Source organism: Typopeltis vanoorti, chromosome 20 (assembly GCF_054136105.1).
Source record: "Typopeltis vanoorti isolate ZY-2024b chromosome 20, IOZ_Tvanoo_1.0, whole genome shotgun sequence".
NCBI lineage: Eukaryota > Metazoa > Arthropoda > Arachnida > Uropygi > Thelyphonidae > Typopeltis > Typopeltis vanoorti.
The window spans coordinates 99,743,784-99,759,905 of record NC_143568.1 but is presented as its reverse complement, the minus strand read 5'-3'; the positions used below and the strand labels follow the sequence as shown (position 1 = coordinate 99,759,905).

The following is a 16,122-nucleotide window of genomic DNA, read 5'->3' as shown; positions in this document are numbered from 1 at the left end:
GTTGTATGCATGTTGTTCTCTGCATGTGAAATTATGAGCATTTTCATGCTAATACAGGCTATATGCTTACACTATGTGAACATTCTTAAATATTTGCTATTTTCAGTAAATACTAACTTTATATAACACACTTAACTAATCTATTAGAAATAGTATTGCAATAACCAACAGTCATATGTTAATGAGTATGACAATTTAAAAAAAAGTTCAGTTTGATAAATACCGATGAGGATCTTTTCCGCCCCCTGTAGCTTGTCTTGTAATAGAATCTTTAAAAATTTGCCGCCGATATATCTTCTCCTCAACAGTACCACATGTGATAAGGCGATAGACTATTACAGATTTATTCTGCCCAATACGATATACTCTATCCACTGCCTGTGCATCAGTTGCTGGATTCCAACTAGGATCATCTAAGGGGAAGCACATTAAATGTTTCAGACTGATGCATATATAAGTAACATAAGACTCATAGATTGAAGTGGCAACTTGTTTTCCTACCACTGCATACATACAGATATGTTTTAAAGTATACTGCCATTTTTTAATACATTATGAATTCAACAGCATGAAATAAAAATAAAGCTATGGTACCCAAGAGTTAACTTGCTGATTTACTATACAGTTTACATTCTACTATAACAGTATAGCAAAGCTTGCATTTTTTGCAGAAAGGATAAAGCCAGTAACTAAATTATAAATACTCCAAGTTGAAAGAAGAGCATACGAAAGGGATTTCCCTTTTCTGAACTTTTGTCTTAATTTGAGAGTATGAATGACTAGTATCCATTTCTTCCCCAAGTGACAAATGCAAGTGCCATTACTTCTGGGTCTGGAGTGAACATCTGTTGTATCTCAGTTCCCATGAATCCAGACTTTTATTTATTTATATATATATGTGTGTGTGTGTGTTTATATGGCTCCCACCCATAAAAGGAAGTAAACCTCAAGTGGGTGGTTAGTAAGAACTTATTTTCTACATAATAAAGAAAGCCCTGCTATAGGGATGAAATATTAAGAGAGACCCCTGCGGAGTTAGGGACTCGTCAAGGGAGGCCATATACTACATGCAACAGCTATCATACTTATTCTTGAATTCATTCACACTGCTTGCACATACAACATCTAATAACAATCAATTCCAATCACACACCATCTTATGAGAGAGAAAAATCTAGTCCCCCCCACCTCTTAGCTGCTTTCATTCTCAGCTTCCAAGGATGCCCTCTTTTTCCTTTCCCCATAAAATTTTCCATAAAATGAAAAATTCCATCAACTGAAATTCTGTACGAATCTTTCAGAAGTTAGTATGTCTCAATCATATTATTCCTTTTTCTCCTGTCTGAAGTCTACAAATTCTTGATATTATTTTTAACACTTATCTATGCACTCTCTACACTGTATCAGAATCACAACGAAAACCAGGAGACCAGATCCTGGCACAATAGTCCAAGTGAGGTTCTATCAAAGCCTTGTAAAGAGGCAAAATGATATCCTTATTTTTACATGTCAAAGTTCGTTTCAACGTTGCAATTTTTTTTTTTTTAGCTGTATTTGCAATTTTTGCTACATGGTCCCTGAACAACAGTCCAAGATTCCTTAGCCTGGTCAGCTACTTCTAGCATAATCTCACCAATATAATACAACATTGGATATCTAATCGCACTAAAGTGCATGACTTTACATTTACTGACACTGAACTGACATCCATTTATCCATGTCCACAACTCCAGCCTATTCAAATCATTCTGCAAGTACTGCATGTCAGCCACATTCCTAGTTATCCTGCCTATCTTTGCATCATCAGTAAATAGCTATATGTCACCTGTCAAATCCTTCCCAATATCATTAATAAAGAGATTGAATAGCAGTGGACCAAGTACTGATCCTTGTGGTCCACCACTTGTTACCTTAAATTTTGCACTCACACCCACTGTATACCACTTTTTGATATCTGGCAGCCAGCTCTCTTAACCATGTTAATATTTCATAATCCAAACCAATATTCTCCAATTTACACAATAGTCTTCCATACTGTATTCTGTCAAAAGTTTTAGCAAAATCCAAAAGTATCATGGTGTATCCATTCCCCCCCCCCCTTGTCTAGTTCATGTTAACATTATAGAATTTGAGCAAATTGCTAAAACATGACATTCCCTTATTAACCCTTGCTGTTCATTGTAAAGTAGAGATTCACTGTCAATCCTTTTCTGAATGATGCAACCACTAACCAATTTTTCCAAAATCTACACTACCATTCCCGAGATACTGATTGGTTGAGAGTTGGATACCTCATTCTTTGCACTACTCTTCTGCAATGGGATTACCACATTCTTTCGCATCCTGCAGAATCTAACCTGTTCTGAGACTCAAATGATATAGTCCGGTCAAAGGAATAGCCAGTTCAGCTGAACACACTTTTAGCACCCATGCTGATATTCCATCAGTCCCTATTAATGAATTGTCATTCAGTTTGTGCAACAGCTCTAATACCTTCCATTCATACACCTGAGTTTCTTCATTCAGTTACAAGGTGCCGATGAACTCAATGTTGCATACATACACTTCTCCATCTGTAACCCTAATATCATTTGCATTCAGAAGTTATTTTTTCATATTCATTCTTTCTTTTACTTGCAGCATATCAATAGAATTCTTGTGGGTTGTCTTTAGCACGCAGAGCCAGTTTTTTTTCATACTCAGACTTTGCTTTCTGCACAACAGTTGCGACTCTTCTGGTCTGATGTTTATGATAATTTGTATCTTCTTCTCTAAGAGCACAAGCTGACTTATTTGCCAGGAACTTTTGATATGCTTTCTTCTTTTCCTTCACTGCCTCTTTAACTTCTTGTGTCCACCATGGAGTTCTGATTTTTCTATCCTTAAAGACAACATCACCACATGCCTCTCTGGCTGAATCAATCAGTGTTTTCTTCAGAGCTTGCCACTATTCTCAAACTCTTTCATTTTTTCTTGAATAATGTTTGTGTATTTTAGTTTACAGTTCACATCTGAGAGCTGTTCAACTTCATCATCATCAAATTCCTGCCATGTACCCTCAAGGGGGTGTACAGGATATGAAAGTACTACATGAAAAATTCACACCATTACTAACTCCCTATCTACAATTTTCCTCCAAATCAGTCTGTTACTTTTCAAGACTCCAACATTATCAGATCTTATATTTCTATTGTCTAAGGCACTTTGTATCGTATTAATCCATCTGTATCTTTGTCTTCCTCTGGGTCGTTTTCCTGCCAACCTAGCGGAGAACACTTGTTTCGCTAATCTTTCATCGCCCATTCTGTTTAAGTGACCATACCACCTGAGGTTAGCTCTGATAAAGCATTCCTGGATGCTGACGATGTCAGATTCTTACTTAATACCCTCATTTTTAATATGATATTGCCATTGATGCCATGTGTTCACGCCTCTAATCTTTCTCAGAACTCTCCTATCTGCAGTCTCTAGTTTTTGGTCAAGTATTTTACTTCTGACCCAGCTCTCAGATCCATAAATTAAAACTGGTTTGAACACTGTCTTGTATACGGCTAATTTAGTGTTCCAAATAATTTCTCTCTTATTCCATGTGAATTTATTCAATTGACTTCCTACCATACCAGCTTTGTTGATTCTGTTGTCTATTTCCATATTTAATTTACCATCTTCACTAAAAATCGTGCCTAAGTAGCTGAAATGTTTTACCTGTTCCACAGGTCCTCCATTCACAACGCAGTTGACAATTTCAACAATTCTGCCCATTTTCATTATTTAGTATTGCTGACCTTCATACCATATCTATTACAACAGTTGTTCAATTTAATCATCAAATTGAATGATTTTATTCATTTTGATGAATAAAATCTTTTATTCAATAGTAGTGGATTTATTTAGAAGTATAACATCATCTGCATAAAGCAAAGAGCTGACTTTAACATCTCCAATTCTGATAATGTTTAATACCACTTTCCTTCATAATGTGATCTATATAGATAATGAATAAAAGAGGGGATAATGAACATCCTTGTCTCACACCAGATTTAACATTAAACCATCTTCCTATACTTCCTTCAATCCTAACTGCTCATTTCCAACTCAAATAAAGACTAAGTATTGTTTGATATAATGCCCCATTGACACCGTATAACTGTAGTGTATTGAATAGCTTCTCTCTTGGCACCTTGTCATATGCCTTTTCCAGATCTACAAAACTTAAATACAGATCTTTGTTATATTCCCATGATTTCTCCATTATTTGTCATAAAGTGAAGATCTGATCCTAACTGTCTCAATCTGGCCTAAATCGCTTGTTCTTCACCAAGCCCCTCTTCCACAATTCTTCTCAACCGTTTCTCAAGTATAAATCTTACCACGAACACTCAGTAGGGAAATACCTCTGTAATTCACATTTAAGTTTTATTTCCCTTTTTATATATTCTAGGGTACTATGAGAGCTCTACTCCAATCATCGGAGTAGAGCTCTCTAATGAAAGAAGCAGTGGTAACTGGCTGTTACCACTGCTTCTTTCATTTAGCAATTTTCAAAGTAATTACTCCATACTTCAAGGAAATTTTTTTCTCCTGTTTTCATGTCACTTTTATCAACTCTAATTCCTTTTACAGCACTCTTTCCTCCATTCCTAAGCTTCTTCAACAACCTCCAGAATATTTTGCCACCTTCTTGATATTGATTTTCTATGTTCTTGCCAAAGTCCTCCCATGACTTTTGTTTAGCTAGTTTTACACAGTGTTTAACTTTCTTACATTTGTCTCTGTATTCTCTAAGAGCACAAGCTGACTATGACAGGAAACGAACCCAGGTCCTGACCAAAGAGCTTTGTGTATACTGACTGAGCTATTGACACTCTTATTCAGGCAATGACAATCAGGGAAAAGAAGGTATAGCTGTAGAATTGAACACAAAATACGAGGCTAATCTTCTTGAATGGCAAGCAATATCAAGTAGAGTGATGTGGGCAAATATCAAAATGGGGAACTGGACAATGAGACTCATTTATGCCTATGGTCCCACAGAAATTCCTCCATCTCTACTAAGGTAGAGATGGAGGAATTTTTTGAGCAACTCACACAATGAAAAGGGAAAAGTTGGTCCTTATTGGGGATCTAAATAGAAGAGTAAGAAACAATTGTCAGACATGTAAAAATATTTTGAGAAAATTTGAAGAAAAGAGCAAAGCTAATAATAATGGCAAATATCTATTTGATTTCTGCTAAGGACTTGGACTGGTTATTACTAACACAATGTTCTAACATAAAAATGCACACAAATTCACATGGAGAGAAGAGGCAAGGAATAAGAAAAGTCTCATTGACTATGTTATTGTTGACAGTGATGTTTTTGCACTGGTGCAGGACACTAGACAGCACAGAGCATTTGAAATTAGAAGTGAAGTCCTTTTAGTGTTGGGCAGGGTAAAACTGAATTTCTTATTGAAAAGAAGTACATGTAAGAAAGTTTTAAAGCAAATAAAAGTTGAGCGGCTTAAGGGTCAAAGCTGTAGAACTGAGAGGAGACCTCCACATAGCTTTTAAAGGAATGCGGAGAACCGACCAGGGCTTCTGACCTAATGTCCAATCCTCACCTTCTCGTGGTGCACCCTGTTGGGTATCTACCTGGATACTGAATGAATGAGGATGGGCTGGCAATTTGGGATTTAGCCAACCAAATTGTATTCTTATTTGCTTAAACCAAAATACAAAATGATGGTACAACATGACAAAATTTCGTTGCCTGGTTAAACAAGGCCCCCGTTGTTTTTGCCAGGGGACCAGGGCGAAAAGTCAGCTACTAGAACAATCCCTAAAACACACCCCAACTCAATATCACCAGAGTTGAAGATCGGAACTATCAACATAAGAAGCCTGAATGACAAACAAATGGAGCTAGCTGAGGAATTAGATAATTACCAGATCGATGTAATAGGGGTGACCGAAACAAAAAAAAAAAAAAGACAAAAACTGGCGAGACCTTTCTGAGCAATAAATACAAAATGTTATATTCAGGCAATGACAATCAGGGAAAAGGAATAGCCATAGTATTCAACACAAAATACGACGCTAATCTTCTTGAATCGCAAGCAGTCTCAAGTAGAGTGATATGGGCAAATATCAGAATGGAGAACTGGACAATGAGACTTATTTGTGCCTATGGTCCCACAGAAGGTTCTACTAAGGTAGAATTGGAAGAATTTTTTTGAGGCTCTAGAGAAAGCTGCTGACACAATGAAAAGGAGAAAGTTGTTGGGGATCTAAATAGCAGAGTAGGAAGTGATTGTGAGATATACAAAAATATTTTGGGAAAATTTGGAGAAAAGAGCAAAGCTAATAATAATGGCAAATGCCTGTTGGAATTTTGCTCAGGACATGGACTGGTTATTACTAACACCACGTTCCAACATAAAAATGTGCACAAATTCACATGGAGAGAAGAGGCAAGGAATAAGAAAAATCTCATTGACCATGTTATTGTTGATTGTGATGTTTTCTCCTGGTGCAGGACACCAGAGTGTAAAGAGGATTTAAAATTGGAAGTGATCACTATTTAGTCTTGAGCAGGATAAAATTGAATTTCATATTGAAAAGAATGACATGTAAGAAAGTTTTAAAGCGAATAAAAGTTGAGCAGCTCTCAGATGTGAACTGTAGACTAAAATACACAAAGATTATTGAAGGAAAAATGAAAGAGTTTGAGAACAGGAACCAAACCTTGGAGATTCAGTGTCAAGCCTTGAAGAAAACCCTGTTTGATTTAGCCAGAGAGGCCTGTGGTGAGGTTGTCTGCAAGGATAGAAAAATCAGAACTCCATGGTGGACACAGGAAGTTAAAGAGGCAGTGAAGGAAAAGAAGAAAGCATATCAAAAGTTTCTGCAAATAAGTCAGCTTGTGCTCTTAGAGAATACAATGAGAAATGTAAGAAAGCTAAACACTGTGTAAAACTAGCTAAACAAAAGTCATGGGAGGACTTTTGCGTGTTCCTGGCAAGATCTATGCAAGTATACTTGAGAAACGGTTGAGAAGAATTGTGGAAGAGGGGCTTGGTAAGGAACAAGCTGGATTCAGGTCAAATAGATGCTGTCAGGATCAGATCTTCACTTTACGACAAATAGTGGAGAAAGCATGGGATTATAACAAAGATCTGTATTTAAGTTTTGTCGATTTGGAAAAGGCATATGACAGGGTGCCAAGAGAGAAGCTATTAAATATGCTACAGTTATATGGTGTCAATGGTGCAATATATCAAGCAATACTTAGTCTTTATTTCAGTTGTAAGTCAGCAGTTAGAATTGAAGGAAGTACAGGAAGATGGTGTTTAATGTTAAATATGGTGTGAGACAAGGATGTACATTATCCCCTCTGTTATTCATTACCTATATGGATCACATTATGAAATAAAGTGGTATTAAACATGATATCAGAATTGGAGATGTTAATGTCAGTTCTTTGCTTCATGCAGAAGATGTTATACTTCTAAATAAATCTGCTACAAGTTTGCAAGATTCCCTGACTAAATTGAATAACTGTTGTAATTGATATGGTATGAAGATCAGCATTAAAAAGACAAAGACAATGAAAATAGGTAAAATCATGTTATTGTGAATGGAGTACCTGTGGAACAAGTAAAACGTTTCAGCTACTTAGGCACAATTTTTAGTGAAGATGGTAAATTAAATATGGAAATAGACAACAGAATCAACAAAGCTGGTATGGTAGGAAGTCAATTGAATAAATTCATATGGAATAAGAGAGAAATTAGTCAGAACACTAAATTAGCTGTATACAAGAGTGTTCAAACCAGTTTTAACTTATGGATCTGAGAGCTGGGTCAGAAGTAAAACACTTGACCAAAGACTACAGACTGCATATATGAGAGTTCTGAGAAAGATTAGTGGTGTGAACAGATGGCATCAATGGCAATATCATATTAAAAACGAGAATATTAGGAGAGAACTTGACATTGTCAGCATCCAGGAATGGGTTAGCAGAGCTAATCTCAGGTGGTATAGTCACTTAAACAGAATGGCCGAGGAAAGATTGGCAAAACAAGTGTTCAGATGGCATCAATGGCAATATCATATTAAAAACGAGAATATTAGGAGAGAACTTGACATTGTCAGCATCCAGGAATGGGTTAGCAGAGCTAATCTCAGGTGGTATAGTCACTTAAACAGAATGGCCGAGGAAAGATTGGCAAAACAAGTGTTCTCTGCCAGGGTGGCAGGAAAACAATCCAGGGGAAGACCAAGATATAGGTGGATTGATATGGTACAAAGTGCCTTAGACAACAGAAATATAAGATCTGATAATGGAGTCTTGACAAGTAACAGACTGATTTGGAGGAAAATTGTATATAGGAAGTTAGTAATGATGTAAATTTTTCATGTAGTACTATCATATCCTGTACACTCCTTGAGGGTAAATGGCATTAATTTGATTATGATGATATTTCATTTCAGTTATAGAGACATTGTCAGAGTACAAAATGAGACATAAAGGCAACACAAAACTAAGTAAAACACATGGATGAAAGACTACAGTCCTAACTAAGTGGGACCATCTATACACACACCTGTAGGCTGCAAACTGGTATCTCAAAATATTAGTTTTTCCCATATTTTGGATAGTTTTATGCAGTCATATTAATTTAAATGAGGCTGATTTTTAATAACAGCAGCAGATTCCACTTTTTCTCTTCTAAATTTACTGTGATGGAACATGGTCATTTTCCAATTGATTCTGTGAGCTGTATCCACAGCATGGTCTATAAGGCCAGATTGATCATAGTCATGACAGCAGATGTATTTTTTATGTTCTTCCATTCTGATGGTAGCTGATCTTTCTGTCTGTCCATAGTAGGCCAACTTGAAGGAACAAGGAACTCTATATACACCTGGAACTGAAAGGGGAGGGAATTTGTTTTTAGTGAAGCAGGTTAGGGTAGCTAGTTTTAAGTGGCGCTTGAAAGTGGTGCAAAGATTGTATTTCTTTAAGATTCTGGATACTCCCATGATGTCTCTGTAACTAAAATGAAATATGGGAAGCATTAAATACTACTTTTAATCGTTTCCTAGTGCTGTTTTACTTCATAAACTTTTATCGTGAATTTTTCCCAGTACTTAATCCTTAACACACAGATATTGATCATTCATGGTGAAGATATTGCACACAAAGCATACTAATACAGTAAGCTGAAACTTCAATTGTCTAGAGAGTTAAAATGGCTGGTCTTTCTTAAAAGATATCAGGATACTGGAATTTTACCTACCCGAGTTAAATTAAAAGTCAAGTTCAAGTCTAAAAACAGCTCTCTGTATCTAGAAGAGAGCCACTTTTGCTCTGCTACATGAATAATCACAGATACATGCACCATTCTTGCTGCTATCAATGCAGCCATCAGTTCATCACAGTCTGAGCTCTCAATGATTCTCAACAATGAATTCACTGGCCTTCTTTGCTGAGTTGTTAGTGTATCCACTCTCCAGCCAAAAGGCCGTAGGTTCGAATCCTATCGTAGGCATGGATGTTTGTGATTGTCTGTGAAAATACTAGTGGTGGTGGTGGGGAGTAGGTGGCACTGGTGTAATGATGATTGTAGTTGGTGAATTGAGCGGTGGAGACAGAGCTGTAGAGTAGGGACCCCTTATTTCTTTCTTTTCTAACAGAAATGGAGATAGAATATGACTATTTAGTGTTGTACACAGAAGTACGTTGGCTAAGCAGAGAGAACTGTTTGAAATGGTTTTTTGCTTTGAGAGTGTCAATAAAACAGTTTTTAGAGGAACACGAGAAGACAAAGAACTAATCACCAAACTATGTGATCCTCATTATTAACAGCTTACTCGCCTTTCTAACAGACATCCCACATCACCTGAATGAACTCACCGTGAAGTTACAGGGACGTAACCGAACAATCTCAGATTTAGTTGGACACCTAGATGGGTTCATAAGTCGACTGAAGGTTTTTAAATTTGCCCTAGTCAGAGAAAACTTGGTACATTTCCCTTCCTGCAGGGAGTTGATGCAGGAGAGCCATGACATTGACTTCAAGTTTTCTGTATCAATGTTAGACAAACTTTTGGAGCAATTCAGTAAGCGATTTTCTGACTTCAGTGACCTGCAGCCACAACTGACATTATTTAACAACCCAATGAAATGCAACATTTTAGAGCAGCATGACACTATTCAATTGGAGTTGTGTTACCTTCAAAGTGACCCCTTTTTCCAGTCAAGAGTGGAGATAGGCATTGACTTTTGGAAAGTGGTACCAAGGGAAAAATATCCTGCATTGAGTAATTTCAGCTTGAGAATTGCATCTATGTTTGGAAGCACATACATATGTGAATACACTTTCTCAACTATGAGGGCAGTTAAATCATCACAAAGAAGCTGACTGACTGATGACCATCTTCAGGATTTGTTACTAATATCATCATCATCGTTGAAAATCGACTTTGATGAACTTGTTGCTGCACATGAACACCCAGTGTTCTCGTTAAGTTGTGTTACGTGTAAAAAAACCAGAAATATGTCATTAAATTTAATTTAACAACTTATATTTAAATCAATCAAGTATTTTCTATTGTTCTCCCAGTAGTAAAATGATTTAACAAATATAGTAATTCAATACATATAACTATTGCCTTGAAAAAATGCAGAGTTTATTTTTATTTAAGGTCTGTCTAAAAGTGTGCAGCCCATGACGCTACCACTCATCATATATTGGCCCTCGTACAGAATGAAGTTGGCTATGCCTGCTATAAATTATGGAATATGTAGGCCAACTCAATGGAAAATAACTGTTCTTTTATACAGATCTGATTTAAAGAAATGTGGTAAATTTATGGCCGCACATTAGCACTGTGGATGAGCTAAGAGTATGATGATCCAGAAATCCTGTTCTAGATACTAAACATAGTAGTTATTCAAACAACTTCCAATCCACATAAATAAGATGGTCTAGCACAGACGAGAAAATTATCTACCACCTGAGTAACCCATAATTTAGTTACTGCTTTTAGGTGTCTCTATCCTACAAAATGTGCATAGCAGTACATTAATATCAAGGGTAAGGATTTTTTTTTTAATTTCTTATTTAATTTAGAAACCAAAGATGAAACCATTTCAACTCACTTCAGACTTCTAGGAAGCATGGCATGGTCTCACACAGATTGAAAAAATTCACCAACTACCTAAAGACAATCACAAATATCCATGTTCATGGCAGGAAACTCGCAGCCTGTTGGCCAACAAGGCTATCTCTTATGCCAAAGTATAAACATGAATGCAACTTAGAACTCCTTATAAAGTGTCAAAACTTGAATGAGCCTCAAAACAAGAACCATTAACAGTTGATACAGGTCAATCAACAAGGCAAAGTGATTTGTGATGTCAACTGCCTCTATATATAGAAGTATCCTAGTCATGAAGGAACATTTAAAGAGCAAGCTTAATACAACTGCATGCCTTCTTATCACATAAAACCTGGAATTTGAAATAATTTATTAATTACTCAACTAGTTTCACATGTCATTTTAAACATTAATTTCACATGTGTCATCACGTGAAATTCATGTGTTTCACATCAGGAGAAATCATTTCACTAATTTCTCCTGTGATTTGAAATACATCATCAGGAGAAATAAGCAAATAAACTAAAAAAATCAGATTACAAAGAGATAACGTTCATTTATGAAATATTTGAAAAACTGGAATAACAATGGAAAGTACATGTGTGAATGTATATGCTGGTTCATGGTCTTCTGAAAACTACTGGCAATCTCATAAGTATGTTTAATGAAATAAGACTAGACTTGATGTAAAACTGTCCCTCGTTTCTTGTAACACTGTTAAGGGTGTTTTATTATTTCGGCTGACTTCTTGAAAACTCTTGTGAAGAATCTGTAATCTATGTAGAACATTCCGGTTTGTTGCCATAGTCCTTGATGTCTACTTTTGGTTGTATGTGCTGCCAGCCCTGATTTATATATTTTCTTTTCTTCCACATCCTTGATGTTTTCCTGACTTGCCTGCCTGTCTGTCCAATGTTGCACAACTCACAGGTAAAGTTGATATTGTAAACACCAGGTTTACAATATCAATTTTACTGGGCACAGTCCTCTGCGACTATCCACCACGTTCCAGTCTGACAGCCTGCAGATCCTCCTGATCTGCCCATCTCCTTCTCAGTCTCCCTGGTGGCCTCCCTGATAGGGGTCAGGCCTCCCACACTTGTCTCACAGACCTTTTGGAACCCATACAGTGCAGGTGCCCCAGCCACTGAAGATGCCGGGCTCACAGCCGTCAAGGTGTCTGCTGAGTTGTACAAAGCGTGTATGGCAGCGTTAGACCACCTCCTCCAAACTCCGTCTGCCATGACCCTCCATAGATATGTCGTAGCATCTTATTCTTGAATACTCTCAGCTTGCCTCACCGTAAGAGTCCATGCTTTGGCACCACAGAGGAGAACAGGTCTGATCACAAAGTCTCGTATAGTCCCACCTTTGTAGTCCAAGACAGTAAACGTGAGGCGAAAAGGGGATGCACTTGGCAGTAGGCCACATTCGCTGCTTTCATCCAACTCTGGACATCAGCTTCGATTTTGTCTTCAGTCACAATAGACCCCAGGTACCTAAATTCCATCACCTTCTCAAACTGAGCAGCTCCCTCTAGATCTTGAGCAGCATGGCAACTCATGAAAAGGTATTTCATCTTCTCGGTGTTTATCTTCAGGCCAACGTCTTCCACAGCTTCCTCAATAGCAGTAACCAGTGCCACTGCATCGTCCCGTTGATGCGCCATGACATTCGGGAAGTCTGCGTAGTCAAGAACCCTGACCTGCACCCCCATGGAGACTCCACCCGCCACTTGCTGTATGTTTCTAATTACTTTTTCCAGCACTAGATTGAAGAGAATAGGAGAAAGCCCATCACCTTGCTTCACTCCGGTCTCTACTTGAAACGAGTCCAACAAGTCACCTTCTGTCTTCACTCTTGCTCTTGAACCATCTACACACACCTGCACCATTTTTCGGAGTTTTCGAGGAATTCCCAGCTCTTCTAACACCTGCCATGTTTTTGAGCATATAACTGAATTATAGGCTTTAGAAAAGTCCATGAAAATATTATGAACTTTCCAGTTATATTCCCAGCACTTTTCAAAAACTCGGTGCAGCATGAAGAGTTGGTCTATTGTAGAACGGTCCCTCCTAAAAAAACCCGTCTGGTAATCACCAAGGCACTCTTCTGCATATGGTGTGAGGCGCATTAGCATGATGTTAGACAGCACCTTATAGCCAGTTGTCAGCAGTGAGATGCCCCTATAGTTGCCACATTGAGACTAATCTCCTTTCTTATATACAGGGGTGATCAGCACCTCCTTCCACTCGCCCGGCAGACATTCTTCCTGCCAGAGCAGCTGCTCCAGCAGGACATCCCTGCCATTCTTCAGAAGCTCTGCCAGAATGCAGTCCACTCTTGAAGCCTTATTATTTTTCAGCATGTGGACAGCACAAGTAATTTCACTAAATGTCGGCTCTTCAATATATGGTTCAGCAGTTTGGTAAGGAGTATAGTTCTCCGATATTGATGTTCAGCATGTTCTCAAAATACCTATGCCACTGAGCGAGAGCATCTTTTGAGTTTGTTAGAAGATTTCCACTCTCATCTCTTATGGTTGCCACTTGTGTCTGAGTACCTTGCATGGCTTTAATCGTCCGGTACATTTCCCGCCCATTATTAGCCACCCTATTACTCTCTATGCTGGCCACCTTCTCATTAAGATATTTCCGCTTTTCCTTACGTAGACGTATATTTGCCACTCTTCTCACCCTCTCATATGCAGCCTTCTTCCTGCTGTCCGCTAAGTAATTCAATATTGTGAAGGGTAGGTCATGTCTCAGTAACTTGCTCACGTATTATAACACAGTGACGGCTGAACTGGATAAGGGTAATGGGTTTACGGTGATTCTACTGGACCTTGCCAAGGCCTTTGACAGGATTCCACATGGAATTCTAATCAGTAAATTGCAGCATATGGGAATGGACATAGGGTTGGTGAGATGGATAGGAGGGTGGTTGACGGAGAGATATCAGAGAGTGGTTTACTCGGGAGTAGAGTCCACAAGACGGCCTGTGACTAGTGGTGTGCCACAAGGATCTGTTCTTGGACCACTGCTGTTTAATTTGTTCATAAATGATATAGGAAATGATCTGAGAGGAACAGTTCATTTGTTTGCGGATGATGCGAAGTTTGGTAGGGCAATAGTGAATGCAGATGACGTCAAAATTTTGCAGGATGATTTGGATAGATTGGAGGTCTGGGCTAAGGAGAATGGATGTCAGTTTAATGTGGCAAAATGTAAGGTTATGCATTTTGGGGTGAAAAGATTGGCGGCAGTTTACTGCATTGGTGGAACCGTGCTCCAGGAAATTGATGAGGCACGAGATTTAGGAGTGTTGGTAGATAAGGAATTGAAATTTAGGGGACACATTGCAAAAGTGACCAAAACAGCTCATCAAATCACTTGGTTGCTGAAGAATACGATGACAAGCAGGTTATTGTTCCTCTGTATCAAGCCTTGATAAGACCCCATCTAGACTACTGTGCTCAGATTTGGTCACCTAGGTTTCTTCTTGATGGGGAGGAGGTGGAGAGGATCCAGAGGCGAGTGACCAAGATGATAGCAGGTCTGTGGAATGAACCGTATGAGAACAGGTTGAGGATTTGTGGGTTGCAAAAATTGGTTGATAGGCGGAGGAGGGGAGATATGATTGAGACATTCAAATTACTGAAGGGTTTCTATAAAATTAATTCAGAAGATATTTTTGAGAACAGGGCTGGTTGTGGGAGGACTAGGGGACATCCATGGAAACTGGGCAAAAGTGTGGTTAGTAAAGGTGTTAGAGCTGGGTTCTTTACTTTTAGAGTAGTGAATGAGTGGAATGCGCTCCCTGAGTCTGTGGTGGATGCTGTGACAGTGAATGAGTTTAAGGCGAGGTATGATAGATACTGTATGAATGTCAAATAGTTGTGATGAATATGATTTGGGGCTTCCCTCGATGAGTCCAATGACTCCCTGGAGTTGCCCGTAATAATAGTAATAATAATAATAATAATAATAATAATAGTGTTTCCCTTCATTTCGCTACAGCTTCTTTGTGTATATGCCTACACTGTCTTATCTCTCATGCTCTATAGTCAAACAAATTTATTTGTTTATCGACTGAGCCAGCTAGACTATATATTGAGAATGAGAGTATAAGATGTTATTCAAAGACAATGCAGGTATCTGAAACTGTATGCCCCCCCCCCCAACTTCACTTTAAATTTATTCCTCTTAGTCAGTCGTGGCAATTACATAAAAACCGTATATAATACTTGCACACCCAGTTTTGGAATTTTTTTCTAGATAGTGCATTGACACTTCACAGTTCAGTGTGTTGTTTACACACTATTTATTAAGACCTAAAGAATATTTACAATATACAAGATACAAATTCCTCATTTCTGTAGACCTTGATTCCGAATTATCATAGCACTGTTACGTCGTGGCTTTTTCTTATAGATCTTGAATGTCATCCTATACGTGCCTACTATAACCTACTCCTAGCTTTAGTTCTGGGGAGGCACTTTCCTTTTGATTTCTGACAAAATTTAGATTTTAACTGCGCCAGTCAGAAACCAGGGACGGAGATTTTTTCTCATCCCAAGAAAGTATACCAGAAATTAAATTGCTATCTAAACAGACTAAGAGCTTAAATAACACTGGAGATCATGTAAATGTCATGGCTCACTTTCCCTTAAATCTATGGTATCCCCTCTATGCATAGGTTCGAAATTTTTGTAAGTGGTAATTCAGTCTTGCATTTAGACAACTCACAGATTATATCAACAAAATACATTTAAAAGAAAAGTTACATTTTAGATTACACATTCTAAAAACATACGAATCAATAATCTCACCACTAAGTTATCCGTTATTCAAATTGAGACACTTAAATTCCCCCCTCAAAATTCCAATCACAAAAAATCATCTACTAAGTTTAGGTATCTTAACTAGTTATCTTTACATCACAATTAAGCTCAGAAATAGACAATATTCACTA

The 16,122-nt window shown here is 37.9% G+C and overlaps 1 protein-coding gene and 1 long non-coding RNA gene across 5 annotated transcripts in view; one reads left to right on the top strand and one right to left on the bottom strand.

The window, feature by feature from the left end:
• Nucleotides 1-16,122, bottom strand: part of LOC150095706 (DNA excision repair protein ERCC-6-like) — a 269,923-nt gene that overhangs the window by 94,983 nt on the left and 158,818 nt on the right. For all 4 annotated transcript variants that reach the window (XM_090409872.1, XM_090409870.1, XM_090409874.1 and 1 more), the window contains exon 14: nt 224-413. In XM_090409872.1, the coding sequence (XP_090265998.1) occupies nt 224-413 (190 nt within the window). The remainder of the gene's footprint in view (nt 1-223; nt 414-16,122) is intronic.
• LOC150095707 (uncharacterized) overlaps nt 1-16,122 on the top strand; it is a 93,513-nt gene that overhangs the window by 18,875 nt on the left and 58,516 nt on the right. The gene's annotated exons all lie outside the window — the stretch shown is intronic.